This window comes from Lissotriton vulgaris, chromosome 10 (assembly GCF_964263255.1).
Source record: "Lissotriton vulgaris chromosome 10, aLisVul1.2, whole genome shotgun sequence".
NCBI classification, from domain to species: domain Eukaryota; kingdom Metazoa; phylum Chordata; class Amphibia; order Caudata; family Salamandridae; genus Lissotriton; species Lissotriton vulgaris.
This window is the reverse complement of record NC_141698.1, coordinates 422,759,941-422,784,985: the sequence shown is the minus strand read 5'-3', so window position 1 is coordinate 422,784,985 and position 25,045 is coordinate 422,759,941. Positions and strand designations below refer to the sequence as shown.

Sequence of the window (25,045 nt, the reverse complement as noted above, 5' to 3'; positions counted from 1 at the left end):
CCTTTGATCAATTGACTCTTACATATGTTTGTGATTAACAAGTAGCAAATACATTTTTTTAACTGTTTCCCTGATGAAGGGATCTATCATATCCTGCAATGCATTGAACAATACACTTTAAAAAAAAAAAAGCTTCAAAGTAAATCAAGCACATGAGGGTAAATTACATATGGTGTTATTGAAACTTCCTTTAAAAATATGAGGAGTCTGAAGGAGGGTGGCCTAAGGCCTCCACAATATTTGGTTATCACAGTATTAAGAACCTCTTTGTTTCAATACTATGAAGGGTCATTCACTATGTAACCTCAGCATTTTAAACTAACAAGTCAGTAGGATTGACCCTAGTTGAGAAGAATCCTTTAACTGCTTTATTAAACCACTGTAATAAGAAGGAAGTATATGTAACTCACCCAAAGTTAGGCTTGTGTTATCTTGTCCACTAGCACACTGACGTTCTATAAAACCTGCAGCGGCCTCCGTTTTGAGAAATGGACAGGCTCCTGGAGTTAAAGGTTAGAGAGAATATAAGAAATTATAGTAATGTCTTTCTTTCAAGCCCCACTTGCACCCCCAGTAGGGCAGCATATTTCGGAAGCCCGGTACCCAAACTGCATTTTTCTAATTGAACACAGTATACTTCACTCAAGCAAACCAAGCGTATATATCAGGCTTTGCAATTCATTCCTCTTTCTACAATAAACAAATTGGACTCATTGGAGACCTGAGGGAATTTCTGGGCAAATGCACAAACTACACAATGCACACACTTTTAACAGTGGATAATTGAAGCTTGTGGAAAAGAAAAATAATAAAATATGAAAATTATTAGCCACAACAGGCTGAGGGTTACCTCACAATAGAGCCACAAACAGTGTGACTGACATGTTGCTGGGAAATACTGCAAAGAGAAAATGGCTGACTGCTTAATTAGTGATTCTTTAGTCTTGTGAGATGTGATTCCCTACAATCTATTTTGCGGAATCCCCAGTCTGTTCTGTAACTGATCCGAGAGTCACCTGATTCTGTCCATAATGCCAATCTAGTATTTATAAGTAACACATAACAAAAGACGTTTGCCACACATTTACAACCGTGACAGTGCGGATTAGTTTCTAGGTAAGTATACTTGCTTAGAAAATAACTTAACATGAACACTATCATGATAAACTTGACACATCATGTACAAGGTTAAAACATACATTGTGCAAATGTGATTTTTTGTTTCATACATATGGCGACAGAGCTATCTATAACACATAAACAATGAGGCCTGACTAAGAACCTCCATGTTGTACGGAATGCACAGCAAATCAAACATTCAGCCCAAGTCAAGAGATCTCTGTTAAATCCATTGTTCTTTTGCTCATCATGCCACCCCAGTTTAGACCCAGCCATATGCAAATCAGTCTTGACCTTATTCCTCATGCGAAGTCCAGACCGAGCTGCCAAACCAGGTCCTCCCTGGACCAGAAACAAGCATCCAGGGACCAGTTTCGGGGTGGGCAGCCTTTACAACAAGCTTTTTACCTCGTTAAGCCTTTACAACGCATTTTTACCGCCAATATTTTTTCAGCGAATATGCATTTAAAACGAATGCCAATAAAACACATTTAAGGTAAGTTGGGGGGTCTCCACCCACAAATACATTGTTTTTCAATATAAAAACAATGTGTGGTATTGGCATGAGTTTTAAATGCATATTCACTGCAAAAACATGTGCACTAAAAATGCATGTAAAAGGCATGCAAAGTAATTGCATGCGATGTACCGTGGTACAACCGTTTCGGGGCATCGCCTCTCATCATCCAGGCTAGTTTGAATCCAGAGGCACAGTGATTCCAGGACCCACGTCTAGGCATACCCGGTGCACTTAAGGCAAGAAAGCAAAAGACACACAGATTATGGACGGAATGCAGAGCAAATCAAACATTCACCCACAGCCAAGTGATCTTGTTTAAGTCCATCGTTCTTTTGCTCACCATGCCACCGCAGTTAAGACTCAGTCATATACAAATCAGTCTTGACCCTGTTCATCATGGGAACAGTCCAGCCCAAACTGCCAAGCCAGGTCCTATCTGGACCGGAAACAGGAATCCTGGGACCAGTTTTAGGCCATCATCCCTCTTCAGCCAGGCAAGCTTGAATCCAGTGGCACAGTGAGCCAGGGACCCACGTCTGGACATACCTGGCGCACTTAGGTTGAGAAAGGAAAAAACACACAAATGGTAGATGGAATGGAAAGCGAATCAAACATTCACCCCCCAGTCAAGAGATCTGGGTTAATTAATCTTTCAGGAGTAGCATGGTAAGCAAAAGAACGATGCAGTTAACCCAGATCTCTTGACCTGGGATGGATGTATAATTCACTCAGCATTCAAACCATCATTTGTTTGCCGAACACTTTTGTTATAAATAAACAGAAGTTTCCGTTGTTGACAGAGGAGCACTTTGTTGTCATTTGTGAGGTCTACCTACTGATGCTTCGGCCCACTAGCCTGCTGATTTTTCTAATAGGAGGGTTCAGCTTGTGACCACTACAGGTACCTACAATCTTTTCCTTCTGGTAACAGGGGTTGGATCATCCAGTACGGGAATTCTTGTCAGAACACACACACACCCTAGACACGTATTGATCACTGCATCACATATATTTGATACCCGAATCACACTGGTTCAATAAATATTGAAAAAGCCCCACTGTGTATTCCTCGCACATTTTTGTGAGAGAAAGTGAGCACGGGTGACTGAGGAAAAGGGTTCTACATCAATACCATAATTTGTGGAGGATCAGGGTTGTCAAGTTCAGTGGTATCACAACCATTTACAACCTGACTAGGGTTAGGGAGCTTATGGTTGCAGTGTGAGCTAGGTGCCCTATAGCACACCATGTCCTGAGGGGATGCATGGAATCAGTCAGGAACCATTCCAACGGTTATGATGTCCACAAACATGCAGTTACTACAGTAGGGTGGAAACTACATGACTACATTGCTCTACATATTGTAGGTTTTCCTAATTTATCTCAGGAATTGGGGAACAGCAGCCCTTTCTTCTCATTCAGGTGGAGAGATAGTTGCAGAGCTTGCAGGACAAAAAAAGTATACATAATCGAAATGGCAGAAAAGTTGTATACATTATTCGAGCAGGCAAATAATGGATAACTCTTAAAACTCTTAAAGAAATCTTTGACAGAATAGATTCAGAATCCATTAAAAATGTGAACAATGATAAAGGAAAACAGACTCTCAAAGCCAGTGCTGGGTCAGGCGATATAGAAAGAATCCCATGGGTTGGTCATCAACAGATGAGTGGCAAACTTATGACTTTCAGATCCCCAACTCGTTCTTCCAAGTATACATGCAAAGTTTACCACTGACTCACCTGAAGGACCACTGATCTGCTCTCTTCTCTCTAAGTTTAGTGGGGCAGTGCAATAGGCTGGTACGTCTTTTGTGCTAAATGCACTCTCTGGTGGGATGACAGCACTTCCTGTAGAAAGAAATCTAAGTGTGAACATGTTATTCCTAGTAAACACCTTATTTACTACCTATTTTAAATAGATAGGCTGGTCTATAGTTTTTAAAAAACAATGTAGAAAGGTAACAGTATAAGTGTGAGTTGCACCCCAGGGGCCATATTATGCATTTTCATTGTTTGTGCCTGGCGCACCTTTTAAAAGGTGCGTCAGGCACAAACAATGAAAATGCGCCCTATTACAATGAATGCGCTGCCCCTGGGCAGCCGTGAACTCGAGCTGCCATGTCTGAGACTGCACCTGCATGCAAGGGAATGACTGGGGGGTCCAAAGGACCCTCTTTCTCCCCTCCAGAGGGATGCTCTCAGGGGGTGATCTCATAGGGCACCACCTAGAAGGTGAGTGCGGCTCCTAAGAGCTTCTTTGCCTCTTGTCTGTTTTTCGGGCACATTGATATATCGCCCACCTGGCCCCCCTAAACAATTTCATAATCTCCTACCAGTAATTGTGGCGCCACGCATTAGCGCTGCCGCCAACTATACTGTGTTAGGCGATTTCAATTTCCACTTTGACTCACCGCTGGATCCCACGGCTACTACACTAGCCGATGACCTGGCCGCGCTACAACTTATCCAACGAGTAAAAACATCGACTCATGTGAAAGGACACCTTTTAGATCCAGTGTTCAGTAACTGTGAGGATTTTGTGGTTGGGCTTCTGCTCCCCCTCCCATGGACTGACCACTCTCTGGTGCCCTTTACTTGGTCTACCCAGAAACCCATTCCGGTAAAACCGTTGATAAGACATGCTAGATCTTTGGCGCGGATACCAGCAGATGAATGGGAAAATAAACGTATAAAAGAACTCCCCCCTAATAACGAGGATCCATGTCTGGCGAACCAGGCCTATGAAAACTGGATCCTGCACTCTCTCGAAACCATCCTCCCCCTTAAGAAATCAACGGTAAAACGTCTCCATAAAACAGCACCTTGGTATTCGGAGGCCCTCAGGAACAAAAAGCGCCAATGCTGAAAAACTGAAAGAAAATGGCGTATAGACTACTCCATGGAGGAAAAGACTCGATATCGAGAGGAAATAAAAGCCTACAAAAAGGAAGTAAAAGCTGCTCAAGCGGCATACTTCTCTGACAAGATCCTAGCTGCAAAATCTAAACCTAGGGAAATCTTTCAAACTCTGCAAAGACTTACGGAACCCCCTCCTCCCAGTGTCTATGAGGAAAAGTCAGTTTCCCAATGTAATGACTTGGCGGAATTTTTCTCAGCCAAAGTAAGTAAAATATACGCTTCCTTCCCCTGCACTACCACTCCTCTGATAGCTCAGGCTAATACCAGGGCGACAGACTCCGTTCCAGTCTCTCCACCCATGCTTGACCACTTTCCTTGCATGGATCTCGAAGTTTTAGAGTCCATGGCTCGAAAAGTAAAATCTGGATCTCCAACTGACCCGGCACCCCCAGAAATCATGCTGCTAGCATCTCAGACTGTCTTACCAATCATCAGGAACCTCCTGAATGCTTCTATCGTTTCTGGCATTGTCCCTCCTGCCTGGAAACGGGCTATGGTCCAAGCGCTGATAAAGAAGCCTAACTTGGACCCATTGGACTTTGGCAACTATCGTCCTATTTCCCTGCTCCCCTGGGTGAGTAAAATCGTGGAGAGGTACGTCAATCTCCAGCTGGTTAGCTTTCTTGAAGATAACCAGCTGTTAGACACCACCCAGACAGGGTTCAGACCTAAGCACGGAACAGAGTCCACCCTCCTAATGGTCATCGAGGAGTCCAGGAAAATTCTTGATCAGGGAGGATCAGTGGCAGTGATCCTCCTTGATCTCAGCGCGGCGTTCGACACGGTCAGTCATAACACCTTACTGAACCGTCTTTCGAATGTCGGCATTGTGGACAAGGCCTGGCTCTGGTTAAAATCTTTTCTGAGCAACAGGTCGTTCCAGGTGTTTGATGGACAGACAGTGTCTTCCAGCATGCCCCTGAAGTGTGGAGTCCCCCAGGGCTCCTCTTTAAGCCCCGCGCTTTTTAATATCTACACGAGGCCACTGGCTGAGGTAGTTCGTCCGTATGGAGTTAAGATCATATCCTATCCGGACGACACCCAGTTGGTGGTCTCATTAGCGCAGGAGGCTCACCAGCCACTTTCAGGTGGACTAACAAAATGTCTGGAGGAGGTGAAGTCCTGGATGACTCTGTCATCGTTAAAACTCAATGGTGACAAAACGGAGCTTATGCTCCTGGGCCCTGCTGACCCCACCTTCTTCAACTCACTGTGGCCCACCTGTCTAGGCCCCCCCCCCGGCTGCGAAGGATAACATCAAAAGCCTAGGGGTATGGCTGGACAGGAGTCTCTCACTCAACACCCAGGTCACAAAGCTCTCAGCCACCTGCTTTGGATTGCTCAGGACACTGGAGAAAGTTCTTCCTTTGCTCCCAATGGAGGCAAAGCAGATAGCCATACAGGGCCTGATACAATCACGTTTAGACTCCAACAACGCCCTCTATCTCGGTGCACCACAGTACACCCTAAAGAGACTACAGCTGGTACAAAATTGCGCTGCCCGCACTCTGCTGCAGATACCACGCAGACTGCCAGTCAAAGCGGCACTGACCAGCCTACATTGGCTCCCAGTGCGTAAGAGAATCACTTTTAAGGCAATGTGTATTGCTCACCAGGCTTTCTGGGACTCGGGACCTCTAATCACTCGCAGTCTAGTAAGCCAGTATCGTCCAGGTAGAGACTTGCGATCCAGCCAGGCTTTTATGGCAACAGTCCCAAGAATCAAAAGGACTAGATCGGGTGGTAGGACGTTTGCCTTCAACGCCGCCAAGATCTGGAATTCCCTCCCTTCTCATTTGAGATCCAACCCTGACCTCGCCTCTTTCCGCAAACAACTAAAAACACACCTGTTCAATTCTCCTCAATAAAACTCAGTTCTCCTTCCCCTTTTTTTCCTGGTCTGCAACCTCACCCACCCCACCAACAGGTTCCTCTAGCGCTTGGACGCCTCAGGGCAGCAATTCGCGCTGTTATAAATCCACTTTCATTCATTCACTTTCATGGCGCAGGCACAGAGGCAAAGTAATTACCTTAGTTGCATAGGGCACGCCCCTAGACAAATGAGAGAATGCCCCCTGAAGGCGGCGTTGGCGCTTTAAGTGCTCCAGCGCTATCAGTATTTCTGAAGGGGATGCATAAAAGCCTGCGCCCCCTTCTGTAATACCAAAGTGCCCCAGGTGCGTGGAGAGCGGGCACAAACGTCCATTGCGCCCCGGGGCACTTACCGTAATACAGCCCCAGATCTCTTTGCTGATTTCACCTGAGTCACCTGCTTTCACATGTGTGGGTGTTTAGCTTGAGTCTATTTCACTGCAGAGCTCCTCCCTTTTCTGCCCTATATGACATGGCTATTTTTAAGTCTAGCTATTGACAGCTGTAGTTCTCTTGCACAGATGTAACAATCTATACAGACAAACAGGCAACATATCAGGTCCCTGCAGTCACTGGATACTGGCATTGCCATTCACATACTGATCAAAACATTCATAGTCACTGGTTGATTAACTGTCTTTCATGGCATAACAATTGTTTTCAGTGCATCAGCATATGCTCACGTCAGACAAAATCTGCATCTATGGGGAGATCTCAGGTCCTTTGTTGTCAGTCAGTAATTGCGTCATATTTGAAGGTGCTGCCTGTCATGCTCCTGAACCAGTAAGTGGGCCCAAAACGTATGATGCATGCTGTATCTGTTCGATATGGAACTTCTGTGTCCGCCTCACCCACCCCTAGCGCCTCAAGCTTCCTGTCATAGACTATGGAATGCCAGCAGTGTATTGCTTAATGCCACGAAGTAATAACACTCCAGCCGATGTTGTGTAAAGGTGGGTTTATTAGATGAAACCAGTAACAACACCAAATAGGTCTAGTTTAATCCTCAGCCCCTTTCCAACTGCCAGTCAATCAGCCTCAGCATTCTACTAGAACCACATGACATGATGCCCCACTGTAACATTACTGCCACAGCAAGGCCCATAACACGCAAGACAATGCCTCAGGGTTCCCAGGGGCCAAAATCAAGAGAGACAGCTCCAAAAACAGTGATTTAAGTAACAGCAAAAGACAGTCTTGGGTAAGCCTAATGGTCTAGGCGTCCCAAACACTGAATAGAATCACCCAGTGAATTCAGTATGACCTGTTGCTGGAAGTTCAGGAAGATACTCATGAGGAAGATGATGAGTTGAGGATAGCAGGGAAGGGAGATAAAGAAGTTGAAGCTGGTCAGTTTTTGGTGGACTAGGTAGGTGCAAATGATCTACCTCAGTTGTAAGCAGCGAGGGTTGCTCCTCTAGTGGATAACTGTAGTGTACATAGGTGTTGGAAGTCAATTATACATGCTGCAGATTTTGCCTTTGCTATTCATACTCTCATTAATATTAGACTCGTGTATGGTAGTCGACACAATAATCCACATTATTTAAGGCAACGTTTCCTTGGCATATTTCAATGTGACTGTGATACTCATCTGTTGTGCTATCTGAGCTCAACAGAGATTAAAGTTTTAAGAAATGGTCTGAAGAGCCTAGAAGCTGCACATCCTTGGAGTGCTGACCCTCTGATACAAAAATACCACTTGCGACTGCCACAGAAATGAGGAAAGTGGGAGGGGTCCAAGAATGTTTTAAAAGTCACATTGGTAAAAGGGGTCAAAGTGACTGATGTAGGAAAAATGTGGCCATCCTCAAATTCCACCAATGCATATTTAACAAAGCATCGATGATAACGCTCCCTCACATGTCAACAATTCATGACAGCATTATACACTCACTTATCCTTTCACCCCTGGACTTACTTACCCATCCAAGCACTCAGTCACAAACTAAGTCATCCACTCATGTTCTCACCCACCAACACATCTAGTCCATAACCTATTCATCACCTATGCAATCTTCCATTTATTTATTTAATTATGTATTCGCTGTTTTATATAGTGAGAACAGACAGAGTGTGTGGCAGCTCTTCCTATTAAATCACTTTCTAAGCTGCTTCTAAGCTACAGATCAAAGGGTGAGCACATCATATAATATACAAGTAGTGGAGTAGAGGACTCTTGTACGAAACCCCATCTTCTCTGGCACATCAGTGACCATTATAATACAAAGTACAACAGTGAAATTGCAAATGGACTGACAAAGTATTCCACATTGAGGGTATTGTCATACATGAAAATGCACATGAATTGAACAATTTATCAGCAAGAACAGTAAGAACATCCATATTCAAGGGAATGTTTGTGCTAATTAAAGAAACATTCAGCAAAGAGAAAGAACTTGTACCATATATGTATCCTTTATAAGGACAGGTGTGGGAACAACAGATGTTTCAGTTCTGCTTTTTAATTAACCATAAGACGCATCTTTCCTCATGCTTGGGGGGACGGTGTCCCAAACCCTGGGAGCACTCACCGAACAGGGTTGTTTCAGTGTCTCAAGTCTTCTTGAATGATTGGAGTTTAATACGCAGGATGTATGTGCTCCACAGTTGGTGTTGGCCCCTTGTATTAGCCAGTTTCTTGGTCAGATAGGATGGTGTATGTCATTGAAGTGCCTTGAGACTCAAGCTTACTTTAAATAATTCAAGCCTAATGGAAAGCAATTTTGAAGTCGTCAGGATAGGGGCAATATGATCCCATGGGCTCAGGGCGTGGTATCCGCTGCCTGTAGGGTTGCCTTAAGAAGGGATAGGTGTATTTTAGGGATTTCTACAAGTAGGAATTGCCCAAAGTCAAGTCTCGTTTAATACTATGGCTGGATAACTTATTTGAAATCAGCTACAGGGAGGAAGGTTCAATTAGATGTAATTAGCCTGAGCTGATGATGCACCCTCTTTGGCCAACGCGTTGATGTGATTTTGCCAGTTTAGATTTGTATATAAGTAGGAGCATATGATTAAGAGCATCGAAAAAAGACTTGATTTTACAGTTTAAAACAGTGTGGACCGGAGAGAAGAAGGAAACCAGTCTTTCAGGTTCAGCAGATATGGAGCCTTAACATCCTGTTTTGGATTTGGCCAGGGCCTGGGCATCATCAGAGGAACTTTTAAGGTAGAGCTGAGTTTGGCAATGTAGAAGTGAGTAGAGATATTTTAATGTTTAAGAGAGATGGCTGATGGTTTTATATAACAATTGAAAAGAGGGAGCAAGAATTGACCCTTCAGGACACCTTGCTGGTTAATTAAAAACAGATAGTTTTAAAGCTCGTTCCCGCAAACGTGCACACGTTGCCATTGAAAGCAATTCAACGCGTGCATGTTTTTGCCTGCAAAAGTGAATCAATTACTAAAGGTCTTTTTCCTATTCAGAGCATGCGCGCTGCGTAGGCGAGACCTAAAAAGGGATCTCCCTTATGTATAGGAAAATCACATGTAACTCCCCAAAAGTAATGATCAAAAGAAGAAGGAAGTGCGAGAGAGATGTAGGCCCACTTGAGGACAGGGAGTGGGAGGAGGCCCTACAAGCCCCACAACAAGTCACAATAAGATCGGGGTTTCGCCTGATACAGTTGGGGATATTGCACTGATCTTATTACTCCAGGCAAACACTACAGAAGATAGGGAGGACTAACTGCAACAAATGCAACCAAAGGTGTGATGATTGTCAGTGCTAGCTCTGTTAGCAACCAGGTGGAATCCCACTGTGAAATTCTCTTCCCAGTGGGACTCCACAAAGATCACAAGTTCAGTCCTTGGTGGTAGAGTCTCATGGTGACTTTCTTTGTGGTCACTTTCTTTTAACGTGCTCCTGTCTGCATAGTCTTGGCTCATTATCTATTTGTGCTCCAGTTGTTTGCAGTGAGGTTTCACCAGTCGGATATATTCCATGTACCCAATACCTGGGATCTAAATCGTGTTGCATTGCTATGTTTAAAGGGAGGCAGGGAATTGGCTCAGGATGTAATCCTTTGGTTGAATTTATTTATGGCTTTTGAGAAACTGTAACTGTGTTCAGGTGGGTGTGTGTTGATAGCGGATTCCAGTCCTTATGAGTAATGCTGCTCCAGTTTGGCTAGCAGTGGTGTGTGTGCGTTGCACCACGAAGATGATGAGGGAATGGTCTATACAGGAGATTGCTGTGGGCTATTTGGCTTGGATGTTGTTGAAGGTGGTAAAATAGGGCCCACAAAGTTTTTCAGCAAGGTGGGAAGACCCCTTTACTCATTGGGTGAGGCCCAGGCTTCCAAGGTCTTCGATGAGAGGGGTCAAAGGGGTTTTACTGGTGGAATTCCAAGTCTCCAAGTAGGATGTATTTGCAAGCGTTGAGGGCAAATGTTGCAATGAAGTCTGTGATGGTGTGATAAGGTTGGTGCACAGTCCAGATGGTCTGTACATGAATGTTCCTTTTAGGGTGAAGTTGGCTGTGCCGTGGCTCTTGAAAGATAGGTGTTCGAAGTTGAGGAATACCATGTCGGCTGCTGAAGGAGGTTCTACCTCCTGGCTTGTGAAATCTGTCCTATGTGGTGATCTTGTAGCCGAAAAGGATGGCTATGTTAAAATTAGATTGTGATGCGGAGTTCAACCAGGTTTCAGAGCGAAAAAATAGGCATTTTCATGCACTTTGTCCCAGATATCAGTGGCTTGTTTAGTGAGTGAGCAGGTGTTGAGGAAGATGCATGTGAGAGCACAATGTTGTGTTGGTAGCTGCAGGACTGTGTAAGAGAGTGGTGCGATGGGTGCAGTGAGTGTTGGGTGTGGGTAAGTACATCAAAACGTGCAAGAAGTGTAAGAGAATGCCCAGTCAGTGTTGTGAGGTGAGTCGAGACAGCATGTGGAGAGGTGAATGGGGTTGAGGGTAGGGAGCGTCGCAGTGGGGTAACGGCGGGAGGATTGAGAACGAGGGTATCTGGTGCTGGATGTGTTACAAGCGCAGACAAGCTTGCTTGGTAGGCCTTTGGCGTATCAGTGCATACCTGATGCATGCCTCACTGCTGCACATAACATTAAGTAGGTCCTGCGAGGGGAAGAGTGCTGTCACTTCCTGTGCAGTTAGATGATGGAGAGTGCAGTGATGTCACTTCCTATGCAGATGGATGATGGGTAATCCAGTGATATTGCTTCTTGTGCAGATGGATGATGGGAATACAGCCTCATGATCTGCTTGTTTAAAGACAGTTTTGGCAGGAAACCAGTAACCTTCATGCAAAGTGGATATACTGTGTTTTGTTGGGGCTTTAGGAGCGATAAAATCTTTATGCCACCAAGGTACCACAACTCCTTTTCACAACTTTTAAGCAGGTTCCACTTTAACATGCATTGCTCTGTGCTGCCCTGCAAGGGTTTAGCTCATCTAAATGCACATAGAAGAACAGCTTTCTCATCTTTGATGGTAGGCCACTAGAGGAGGATTGTTTCAATCTGTCAGAGAAACAGCAATTCTCATAATCATGCTCCTAGTTAGACATGCTTCTGTGCTGGTTCTATAGTGCTTCTCTTAAAATCCAGATAAGAACAATCATAGAGAAGTTTGGGACCCTTGTATATCTAAAACCGAGCATACAGGCAGTAAAAACAGGATTAGGCAAGTAAGTGTGTGCTCTAGGTTCAAAAGTCATATGTCCAATCAACTTAGGAGAGAACATCTCCACAAGTTATATTTCTGGGCTTTCACTTAGGTCATGAAACAAGTGGACAAGAAATCAGTATTCTCAGCAAGGATGGACAGGTCTTTTCAGGGAGATTGCTCCAATTTTGAAACAGCCCTTGTCAGAGGACACAGATGTCCATGAGGATTGGGTCCCATGCAAACTAGACTCCTAGAGTGTGGGTTAGCATACCACCAGACAGAACTGCAGATACAGCAGTTAAGACACCTTGTATTCCCAGGCCCTGAGCTGAAATTACATTGCAGCCAGAAACTAGACGGGTGGAACTTCCAAGACCTCACTGAGGCACTACACCAGTTAATACTCTAAGAAAAAGGACAATTGAATGGCCTTACTGTCTTAAGAAGAAGAACCACCATGGACATAACACCTAACAATAAAAACATATGCATGTTACAAGAGCTACATCCCACTCGATACAGCCTGGTGAAGGGCCCCAGTAAAGGGGTTCTGAGCAGATTATGTCAGGGGGCAAGCACAACTCCATCATACTAGGAGTACTGTCACATGACTATTGATTTTGCTGCTACCAACCATCTGATAGTCACATAACACGACTCAAAGAAGTAGTATACACCAAGTGTTATGAGCATAGGTGCATTCTCTGCTCTAGTGAGCCAGGTGCTCTCCAGGAAATGGTTAGAAAATACGGGGCACATGATTAAGGTCAGAAACAATTAAACAGTAGCAAGAATACACAGTTCTTGCTACTTGTTGCGGAGGGAGTTTGATCCCCGCCAAAAGAAAAGGCTCCCTTTCTGGCACTTGTACAGAGCACTGCAATGGACCAATACATGTTTGGTCAATGTAGACTTGAACAGTGATACCGGAGTATGTAAGAGGTGACTTCTACTATTATTGCATCAAATTAATGGTTTCTGACAGTTACCTTGTTAAATGCTTGGTCTAGTGACTCTTTCAAGTTATTTAAACAAACCTACACTAATCACCAAAAAACAGGTACTTCCCTGAACGAATGGCTGGTAGTCCGTGATCATGGTGACCAACTATTGACAGTGTAGAACTTACTTACCTTTGGATTCCTCACCTTTTAAATATTTCCCAAGCGTCAGACTGAATCTAGAAACATTTTCAACAGTACCTCAGCCCGTTTGAAGGGTTGATCGTGCAGCTCCAAAGTGACACTGTTTTACTTCGGAAGTAATGCGTGGAGCCTAAATAGGTGTTACTCTCGTACACGGATGTCACCTGCTTTCCAGCTTGTCTGGGCCCCAGTAGTAGAACCCCAGCAGCAAAATAGCTTTGAGCAATATGCAGTTTCCTAGACTTGGGATCTTATTAATAGATAGACTCTAATTAACAGATGGGAGATTTTGTGAGGAATCTGTAGTTAGTAAAAGCAGGTACCAGAACGAGAGCTACTGAAGGTAAGTAACCTATTTTTCTCATGGTCATCTCAGTGCAGATCCCTCACCTTTTGAATACATACCAAAGCAGTACGTTTTTAGAGGTGGGTCTGTGAATGGACTCGGACCAAAATGTCCTGTAGGACTGGGAAGGCAATATGTCCCTCTCAGCGAACCTGGCTATTCGGACAGTCGTGCTTTGTAAAGGTATTTTTGGACAGACACACAGCTGCCTGGCAGATGTCCAGGACAGGAACTCTGTGTGCCGAATCACTGGTAGCAGCTCTGGCCCTGGTTAAAATGAGTTTGCAGGTCTTTCAGAGGCTGCTTTTTGGTAAAGCATAGCACATCTTAATGCACAGCATGATCTGGTCCTTTTCTGCACGGTCTTGCCTTTTTTTGCTATAGTGAACCCCTGAAAGAGCGGATCGTCCACCGGTGTTCTCTGGTATGATCAATGTAAATGCCCAGTGCTCATTATGAGTCCAAGCAAATGAGTCAAATCTCCTCCTTAGAAAGAAGTAAAACATGCAGCAGAGTGATATTTTTACTTACGTGGGACAGCATTACAACTTTTGACAGAAAGAACCAGTTTAGCTTGGAGGAAAGGTGTTGATACAGAGACATTGAAGCTCACTCACTTGCTGTGCCGATGTTAGTGCAATGAGGAACACTGGATTGGTGGTGAGAAGCTGCAATGGACAACGGTGCAGTGACAGAAATGCAGTGCACATCAAATATGTTAAGACTACGTTAAGGTATCACTGTGGCATGACAAAAGCAGAGGCAGACAAAAGATGCTGTAGGCATTTCAAAAATCACAACAGGTGATTTAAATAATGAAGGCTAATCCTGCACCAGTAAAAAGGCTGAAAAAGCCAAAAGGTACCCTTTAACTGTGCCCAAAGCCTTGCTAGGCAAGGGACAACACAAACAGCAAATTGTTACCAAGCTATAAATTTGTCCCTACAACAGATGTACACTGTAACAGTTGTACACTGTCTTTGTCGAGTGATACCTGGCTGCCAAGATGACATAATTGCAAGCATGAACGAGGACATTGCGAGGGCCTGAGTGCAAAACCTGCCAAGTTCCTGCAACAGCAGATACTGTCTGAGGTGCAGCTGATTGGAGGGCAGATGCTCATACCCAGGAATTCTAGATACCATACTCTCTCTGCCCAATCCAGTGCCCCTCGGATGGCCTGGGTCTAGTTGATCCTGATCTTTTTTAGAACTCGGGCGGAAGAGGTATAGCCTGAAAGGCATTCAGGAGGTCTGAGTCCCATCCTAGGAGGAATACGTCTCCTAGTGAGAGATACCTTGGAAACTCCAAAATAAAGAACTGCTGACATTGCGCTTTCTCAGCAGTGGCAAACAGATGGAGGAGTTCATCCACCTGGGGATTAAAAGATCTTGCCAGGTGACTCACCCCCAGGAAAAGTCCTTTACGGCCCAGCAATTCATAGAGGTGGAGCGCCTCCTGGTACAGGGTCCCTGACCCAACCCCACATTGTTTGTTGCAATACCAGTTGAAGATTATGTTGTCCGTGAGCACTTGCATCAGCCTCTTTTTGACAGATGGAAGTCAGGCTTTTAATGCCAAGAGGAAGGCCCTCAGCTCCACAAGGTTGATGTGGAGCCAGACCTCTGCAGAGACTCAGAAGCCTCTCATCTCCCCCATATGGCCGCCCCCACCCAAAAGTATGCATCCGTCACCACTGTCAGCTATTGCTAAGGTAGGGAGAGGAATCTGCAGCTGACCCGATCGCAGTCTAGCAACCACCACTGCAGATCTTGTTACATGGCCCATGGGGACATTGTCGTCTTCTCTAAGTTAACAAGAGCACGCTGCAGCTTGCCCGCTACTATGCACACGTTACCACATAACTTTATTTTTGCAATAATTTCTATGACTGTTTTCACACTCTGCAGGTTCCTAGGATTTTGTCTGAACTTTGTGAGCAAGGTCGAACAACAATGCCCCTTGCTATTTTGTTCAGGCCAGGCCTTAGCACCTAGACAAAACATAATGATGCAGCTGTTGTTTAGGACAAGCTACTTTGGTTTTTATTAGAATACACAAATAGGTAGCACACACTTGGAGAGGAACCTTTCCAGGGAAAAGTGCGAGGCAGCACCTATGATGCAGATCTACTCTCTATAGGCTAAGATATGGGGTGTGCAGACAAAGTCCAGAGATCTTTTAGTATATAATAATACTATTCCTATGCAAGGGGAGGGGGTTAGGCTATTCTGTCATTTCACAATGACATCTCCTTTCAAGACTTATGGACTAAATGCTATGCTGACCGTTTTGGATTATGCAGAGCAGTAGAGGATGACATCGCCCTGGTAGAATGTGCTCTCACTGAGGATTGAAGAGGCTTGCCAGCCTTCTGGTGACAGAAGGAAACTGCGGAAGAAATCCAACGTGCACTAGTTGGCTTGGTGACAGAACGCCCCTTGCATATGCGTCCGTAGGCTACAAACAGCTGATCAGTTTTGCGAAAGGGTGCAGTCCTATCAATGTAAAATTTAAGGAATCGCTTAACGTCCAGAGAATGTAGACGCTGCTCCGCTGGAGATTGAGGGTTTGGAAAGAAAGTCTTTAAGAAAACAGGCTCATTGAGGTGAAAGTCAGTGGGCACCTCAGGCATGTAAGCCGGGTTTGTGCGAAGCACTACACAGTCCGATTTGAATTGAAAAGGAGGCTTAATGGTTGTAATAATGAGCCTAAGCCAGGAGAGTTGGTTGCAGCCCAGAGCGAGTGGTGGGTCGCTGACTCGAGTGCTCTTCCCTCTTCACAGCCCAAGCAGAGCAACTGGATAGCAGATGGGGTTGAATTATGGAACAATGAGAACGAGGATGGTCCCTTTAATTACATTGAAGTGGACAGCGAGGACACGCCTCCTGATGACATAGGTGATCCCGATTGGAGAAAAAGACGGACGAAACACAATCGGCGTGTGACGTCACCGACGAGAGAGTTGTATGCAGAGGAGAGCCGGTAAAACTGCGAGGAGGAGAAGGTCCGCAAGAGAAGGAGAGGTCCGGAGGTGCCGAAGAACCGAAGATGGAGGTTCCTGTGTCTGGAGGCCACCGTTCCCGTGCATCGCCCAGCCACACTCAGAGGGGAGGAGTGTGGCTAAGCCAGGTGCGTCAGCGCGTGTCGGCTGGGTGGGGAGGCGGGGAGGGACGGCAGTTAAAGCTCCTGAGCGCAGGACAGAGAACGCTTAGAGCGGGTGTGTAAAGCTCCCAACTGCAACAATAAGAACGCTAAGAGTCGGGGTTTAAAGCTCCCGACTGCAATACTGAGAGCGTTTCTGTAAAATATTGTAAATAGTGAAGTATTCACTTATGTAACCCCTTCCCACGCTACTCTCACTTTTCCTCACTTCAACCATAATGTTTTTGCTGTATATATAGAAATTGTGTATACACTCAGGCACTGGTGGTCCCTCACACACCGGGTTTCCTATAGTGGGAGTAACAACATTGGACAGATGTACCTGACCGGAGTGTCTCTTCCTCTCTCTTATGTCCCACGGTGGAGAGCCTCACGAAGAATATCCTGCTAGCGACCCCACATCCCTTCACCAAGGTGCCAGAAGACCACCTGAAGAGACAGCAACCACGGACCCCGCGATATTGGCCAGGGAAAGACTCACTTTGAGAAAGAAAAAGACTCTTGGTAAAATAAAACCTTATATACCACGATCTAGTCTCCGTGCCCTTCCCCGCCACAATGGTAAAGATGTGACCGTCACTCACGGGACGTGAAGAGGTTAAAGCAAGGAGAAGGGCCACTTTCCAAGTTAAAAATTTCTAATCCACCTTGTGGATAGGCTCGAATGGTGCCTTCTTTAATTATGCCAAAACAATGTTGAGATTCCAGGTTGGGGTAGGACGCCTAATTTGCGGGAACTTCCTGAACAGTCCTTTGAAGAACTGACAAATGAATCTGGAAGAGTAGAGAGAGGAGGAGCCATCCTGCCGGAAGCGAGAAATCCCCGCCAAGAAGACTTTCAAAGTGGAGTGGGAGAGCCCTGACTGTGCCAGCTCTAGAAAGAACGGAAGAAGCGGAGCTGGAGTAGAATGAACAGGGTGAAGGTTGGCAGCCACGCACCAGTGACAGTACCTTTTCCACTTGAGTTTATAAGTCTTTATTGTAGATGGAGCTCTGGCATTGGCAAGAATGTGTCTACATGCTGGCGGGATGTTCAATTGGGCAAATTCAAGGTGCTCAGATTCCAGGCTGATAATCTGAGAGAGGAGGGGTCCGGATGACAGATCTGGCCCTCGTCCATTGAGAGGAGGTCCGCTCGAGGTTGAAGGAGAATTGGTTCGCTCTGAGAAACTAGCAGCAGTTCTGAGAACCATGCTTGTCGAGGCCATCTGGAAGCGATCAGGAGAATGTGGCACAGCTGTCTCCGCATCTTCCACAATACTCAAGGAACCAGTGGAATCTGCAGAAAGGCATAGGCCAGATGGTTTGTGCCAGCCGAGACAGGAGAGGAGTTCTGGTGCCGCCCTGCTTGTTCACATAGTGCATAATGGTGGTATTGTCTGTTTGGATGAGCACCGATTCCCCTTGGATCAGAAGATGGAACGATTTGAGAGCCAGAAAGAAGGCCATCAACTCCAACCTGTTGATGTGCCAAGAGCGTTGAGATTGAGTCCATTTGCTTTTGATGGACAGCCCCTGAAGGTGTGCGCCCCAACCTTCCAGGGAGGCATCCGTGGTCAGAGTGAGTTCCGGAGTTGTGGTGAGGAATGAAATCCTGGCAGCCACGTTGGACGGCTGCGCCCACCACTGGAGAGCTGATCGCATCCGGGTGGTCACACAAACGAGATCGTTGAAGGAGCTGGTGAACTGACGCAACTGACCGTCCAATTCTTCCTGAATTGGGCGACTCCTGAGCCTGCAGTTTGGTATCAGCAAGATGCACAAGGACGTCATCCCCAGAAAAGACTTCAATATACGAACGGAAACGGACTCTTTTGAACAAAGGAGGGTCACCAGGCGTAGAATCCGCAGCTGGCGTTCGTAAGACACAAGGAATATGCTACTTACCAGTATGCATCTGTTCTTGGCATAGAGGGCTGCAGAGTGGTACATTATGAATAGATCGCCATCTGGTGTTGGGCTCGGATGATTGCACTTTGTTTTTCTCTTGGAGAGTCTTTTGTCTCTTGGTGACTCCTCCCTTGGTTGGTAGTGCGCATGGGCATCGGCTCCATCCTTAGATTGTTTTTTTCCGCCATCGGGTTCGGATGAAGATCGAGACGCTCCAGATCAACTTCGCAAGAAAGTGATTTTCGGCGCGTATTCCCTTTCCAATTCGACGGTATTGTTATTCGAACGCGTTCATTTCCATTCTGACGCGTTACAAATTCAAAATAGAAGAGAAAAACTTGGAACTACGTCGAAGAAAAGGAGGCCTTTCTCGACGCAGTCAAGCCCGGAGTCCATGGAAAGGACTCCATTCAAAAAATGTCCAACGTGTGGTGCTAAGTTCCCACACAAGGACCTACACGAGGTGTGCAACCTCTGTCTATCGCCTGAACACGAATCCAGGGACTGCGAAGCCTGCGCAGCATTCTCCTCCAAGCTAACGATTAGAAATCGTCGAGCTCGAAGACACGAGGTTTCCAGAATGCAGGCAGAAGCGATCCCGGAGCTGTTCGGAGACGAACAAATCGAGGAAGAAGAGGACCAGTCGGGGTCGGAAGGGGACCAGTCGGAGGCTGAAGAACTCATCGAGCTACAAACCGTGAGTGACGACGTCCCCTTACCGAAAAACCGACCCCGTGCGGTAACGACCCCGCCCTCGGGCCCGGTCAAACCGCTGAAAAAAGTTTCCGACGCCCCGCCTTCGGGCCCGGCAACGAAACCGAAACTGAAACCGAAACACTCGGACTCCCACCATGTCGGATCCGAGAAAAGGGCGACATCGAGTGACGTATCCAGAGTGGCGCCCAGAAAGGTCCTGCAGCGAGCTGGGTCAACCTGAGACTTCTCGGGATTGATGGAAAGGCAGAAGGAGCTAAATAAGTCCTGACAGAGTTGAGTGTCTCGAGACAGCTGGCTGAGAGACTGCGACTTGATGAGACAATCGTCCAGGTATGGAAAGATTTGGACGCCCTGAATACGTAGGTAAGCCACTACTGGGGCCAAAACCTTTGTGAAGAAACGAGGGGCGGAGCGCAGGCCGAAAGGCAGCACGCTGAATTGAAAGTCTCTCTGCCCCACCCAGAAGCGCAAGTACTTCCGGTGACGAGGAAGAATTGGCACATGGAAGTAAGCGTCCTGGAGGTCGATGGTGATCATGAAGTCTTCGTTGCAGAGAAGACGTAGGATCTTCATTAGCGTGAGCATGCGGAAGGACTGGCACTTCAGGTATTTGTTCAGTGCCCGTAAATCGAGGATTGGATGCCAGTCGCCTGTCTTTTTGAGGATGAGGAAAAACAGGGAATAAAATCCCATTCCCCTCTGAGATTTGGGAACCATTTTGATGGCACCTTTCTGAATCATGATGTGAATCTGCTGGAAAAGTTCTTTGAGGTGCGCAGGGGGTGGACCAGTTGGAGGAGTGTGAGGAGGACATTTTACGAACTCCAAGGGATAGCCCTTTGATACAATGTACAATACCAAACGGTCCGAGGTGATTGAGGACCATTGAGAAAAGAACAGGGAGATGCAACCTCCAACCTTGCGCGTGAAAGGTAAGTCATTGCCTTTTGTAAGTGGAACCTCTATAGGAAGATTTTCCACAATACGATTTGGAAGTTTGTTGGCGTGAGGTCTGCTGCTGCTGGTTGGAATACTGTTGATTTCCCTGGCCATAGGAGCTGTATTGATTTGATCCTCCACGAAAAGAAGAGGTGGTGCCGCGTCCGCGCGCACCACGAAAGGGCTGTTTGCGGAACTGTAAAGTGCCGAAAGAGCGAGCCGTTTCGGTATCTTTCTTCATCGTCTGCATCAACATGCTGATCGAAGAGTGACTCACCGTCATAAGGCATGTCGAGAATCTTGGCCTGGACCTCCTGTCGAAAAGAGGTAGACCGAAGCCAACCCTGGCGCCGAAGAACAGCCGCCCCTGCAAGTTGACGGAAGCCAGTGCAGGCAATATCCACGGAGCAGTCAATGATCTCTTCCGACGCTCTTTCCCCCTCTTGGAGAATTTTAAGAGCCTCCGCCCTGGAGGACTCCGGAATGAGGGCAACTAAGGCGGACATGTCAGACCACATCTGACGATCGTAACGTCCCAGTATGGCCAAAGCGTTAGCAGCCCTTACAGTAGTGGAAGCCATAGTTGAGAAATTTCGACCGATCGCATCTAGGCGACGACCCCCGCGATCCGGAAGAGCCGTAATCAGGGAAGATGGGTTTCTGGAATGGCGTTGGGCGGCCAGATGACTATTAAATCCGGTTTAGGCTAAGCCACCAGGCAAGCTGGAGAACCCTGGGGCGCCTTATACTTTTTCTCCAATCGAGGCAGTTGTGCCGGGATGGAATTTAGCGTTTGCATCAACTTGACTCCTTCATTCCAGATGAAATAGATGATTGGGACTATCCAAACTTGCTTGAAAGGTTGACTCTTAAAGTCATACAAGAAGCAGTCCTCTTCCCTTTGAACCATAGGACGTTTAAAACGGAGTGCTGCCCTATCCATGAGTTGGTGGAAACCTGTAATGTCAACAGGAGGGGAATCCCCCGGAGTTGCAGGAGGTGGGGACGGTGTTTGAATTTGGTAATCGTCCCAGTCTTGCATATCGCCATCACCATCAGTATCGTCATCCTGCAGTTCACCATCCTCTCTGTTCGGGCGAAGAGTATCATCAGCATCTTGATACACCGTAGCATGGACCTGAATAGAGGTCTTAGCAGTAACAGGCGGTGGTGCCGGTTGTGGCAGCGGAACAGTGGTAGGAGGTGGTGCAGGCGCAGATGCCGGTTGCGGCAGCGGAACAGCTGCAGGTGCAGGTGCAGTAAGCAGAGGCGAACCATGACGAGATGGCGGAAAACGCCTGTTGTAATCTTCTAGCATATACTTAAGATTGGAAATGAGGGAAAGAGGAAGTGATGCCGTAGTGACCCGAGTGGACAGTTCTTCCTCCGGAGAATACGAGTCCTCTTGATCATCCCCTTAGTCCTGACACTTTATGACTAGTTCAGAAGGGCTACGTGCTCCCTGGAAATTATCATCCTCTTCATCCTCAGAAACTGAGTCTTGCTCAGAACCTGTCGCAAACAGGGGTGACGGGGGCTGCGTGTCACGAGGAATGTGAAGCTGTTCCTGAGGCATTTGGCGATGTTGGTGCAAAGGGTCGGCGGAGGAAACACCAGACCCGGGTGAAGGAAGTGGCACCAGAGGCAAGGATGCGAAGGAAGATGGCACCGCCGTCGACGAAATTGTCGTTGAAGCCGTCGACGACGACAGGACAGACGTCGACGGAGCCACCACCGACGGAGCTACCGCTGACGGATCCGCCGTCGACGGAGTCGACGAGGCCGTCATCGATAAAACCGCCGTCGTCGGAACTTTCGTCGACGGTGTGGCCGACAGACGAGGAGGCTTTCTTCACAACTCTCGTCGACGTAGATCCTGATGACGATGAGAGAGCCTTCTTCGACGTCGAAGAGAAAGGAATCGTCGACGAAACAGTCTTAAAACTGAGGCCTACCTTCGTCGACGTAGACGCCGTCAACGCAGCCGCCGTCAACAAACCAGAAGTTGAAGTCGTCGTTACTGTTGTCGTCGACGAGCCGGAGACGGCAGAACACGTTTTGAGGTGGAAAAGTGTTTTGAAGAAGCTGTAGACGCCCGAGAGCCAGATCTCGGGGCGTCGGCGAAGCAGGAGGCGGTGGGTACACTGCAGGAGCCTTCGAGTGAGAGTTTCTTCTTCTTCAAGAAGGGAGAAGGTGAATCCTGTACACTGCTACGCTTTGAGGCGGCTTTAGACGTACCTGATACCAGGATTTCTGCGTCTGAAAGAGCTGAATCCTTGTCTTTCAGCCTTTGTAACCAGAGGAGGAGGCGACCCTCCCTATCCTTTAAGGTCCTGGTGGAGAAAGTCCTGCAGATCTTACATTTGCCCACCTCATGGTCAGGATAGAGGCAGTATATACATTTCTTTTGGGGGTCTTCAGAATAAAGTCTCAACTTTCCACAAGAAAAACAAGGTCTAAACAAAGACTTCTTACTTGAAGACATTGTAGAAGTACTGGAAACCAGAGAAAAGTAGAAAACTGAGCAGAGCTCCGGGAGACAGACTCCACACGACGTGCGGTAGAAAATCTGAGGGCCTGAGCCTCTCAGGAGAAGGTTCTGGAGGGGTGCTTGCACCTGATTGGCTGTAATTTGGAGTAACATAATGACAAGGATATGGTACAAATGTTTTTCTTTCTAGCCAAGTATTCCTATTTGGGAATTATGACCTGGTATTTGCAACTATTTCTAGTGTGTATTTTTGTGTGTTATGTTTTTACATACATATTTTATTGGGATTTTATTGCTATTTTATTTACCGTGGGGCTTCCACTTCGACGGCGGGTAATATTCAAGCTTGTGAATCTATGAAAGACACCCTAATACTGGAGAACTATTCTTTCACCGTTCCTACAGGAGACCCCCGATCCCGGGATACGCCCTTGGGGGAATCCCAGTAGCATGGTGCACTAGCCCTTTTAGATACATGGGGGTGAGCGTCTACCATACCGGGGTAGACTTAATTGAAGGGAACATTCTTAAGAGCTACTTCAGCCATCCAGTCACAAATGAACTTCTGGAAAACCCTTGAGTTGGAAATCTCGGGGGGGTTTGCTATTAATTCAATGGCAGCCCTCCCCTCCCGACCTTCACTACTTTACCACCCTGCCTATTAGTATTTCCCCTCCATTTTTACGCCAATGGGAAAAGACTGTGAGGTACTTAATATGGGGGATGTCGAGACATAGGGTGTCAATAAGGAAACGAAAATGCTACTTACCAGTATGCATCTGTTTTTGGCATGTAGAGCTGTAGAGTTGTATACTTTAGCATAGATCGCCAACTGGTGTTGGGCTCGGAGGTTTGCAGTTTGTTTTTGTCGAAGCAGTTCTTTGTTAGTCACGAGATAGGTGACTCCTCCTTATGGTGAAAGTGCGCATTGGCATCGACTCCATCCCCAGATTGTTTTTCGCCATGAAGGGTAATGATGGAATTAGTAGGAAAGTAGAAAAGGATGTCCATGTGTAATATATCTAAGTGAGATAATACTAAAATGGATAAAGGTATCCGGGGAGGTGGGTGGACGTATACAACTCTACAGCTCTACATGCCAAGAACAGATGCATACTGGTAAGTAGCATTTTCTGTTGGAGGCATATGAGCTGTAGATTGTATACTTTAGCATAGACTATATAGCAGTTTTCCTCCTTCGTGGTGGCAACCTGTATCCGTTGCAGTGGTCTGAAAAAGTGTTCTCAATACAGCCTGGCCCACACTTGCTTGTTGCTTTGCTGAACAATAGTGTTTAGTGAAAGTGTGTGGTGTAGCCCAAGTTGCTGCTTTGCAGATGTCATCTAGGGAAATGTTCCCTAAGAAAGCCACAGAAGCCCCTGGTTTGCGTGTGGAATAAGCTCTAGGGGGAATGGTTAGCGTGTGTTTAGCTTTGAGATAGCATATTTGGATGCGCTTAACAATCCACCTTGCAATTCCTGTTTTTAAAATGGGACTGCCCTTGTGAAGTGGTGAGAAAGATACAACGAGTTGTTTAGTCCTTCTAAAAGGTTTAGTTCTATCTATGTAGTATAGTAGCACACTTTTGACGTCTAGTGTGTGAAGAGCAGGTTCTGCCACGGAGTCTGGTTGAAGGAAAAAACTGGGAGTTCAACAGAGTGATTAAGGTGGAAGGCAGAAACTACCTTTGGTAGAAATTTTGGGTTAGGTCTAAGAACCACTTTGCTATGATGCATTTGCCAAAATGGTTCTTGTATGGTTAATGCCTGGAGTTCACTAACTCTTCTGAGGGATGTGATAGCTACCAGGAAGTTTACCTTCCAAGTGAGGAATTGTAACTCACATTTGTGTAGAGGTTCAAATGGGGGACCCATGAGCCTGGTAGGGACAATATTAAGGTTCCAGGTTGGGGAAGGTGGAACTCTAGGTGGAATTATTCTTTTAAGTCCTTCCATAAACGCTTTGATAGCAGGAACTCAAAATAAAGTGTTGTCTGTTTTGAAGGTAAGCGGCTATTGAAGCTAGATGTAGCCGTATAGATGCATATGCCAAATTATATTGTTGTAGTTGCAAGAGATAACAGATAATGTTTTGAATGGAAGCATCTAGTGGGTCGATTTTGATATTTGTACATTAAACAAGAAATCGTTTCCACTTTGCTGCATAGCATGCTCTTGTGGTAGGACGTCTAGCGACTCGTCAGAAGCGGTCGATCCTCTTCACGCTGCCTCTCCGACCTCAGTGCGGTATTGTGACCTGCCTTGAGCTGCTTTGAACTGCACCCGATTTTAATT

General features: G+C 46.3%; 1 protein-coding gene across 1 annotated transcript in view; it reads right to left on the bottom strand.

Moving 5' to 3' along the window:
* The window catches only part of LOC147685345 (uncharacterized), a 240,949-nt gene that overhangs the window by 88,064 nt on the left and 127,840 nt on the right, over positions 1 to 25,045 (bottom strand). The window contains exons 8-9 of the mRNA XM_086941275.1: positions 3,382 to 3,489; positions 411 to 500 (exon numbers count right to left, since the gene is read on the bottom strand). Coding sequence (XP_086797401.1) covers positions 411 to 500; positions 3,382 to 3,489 — 198 coding nt within the window. The remainder of the gene's footprint in view (positions 1 to 410; positions 501 to 3,381; positions 3,490 to 25,045) is intronic.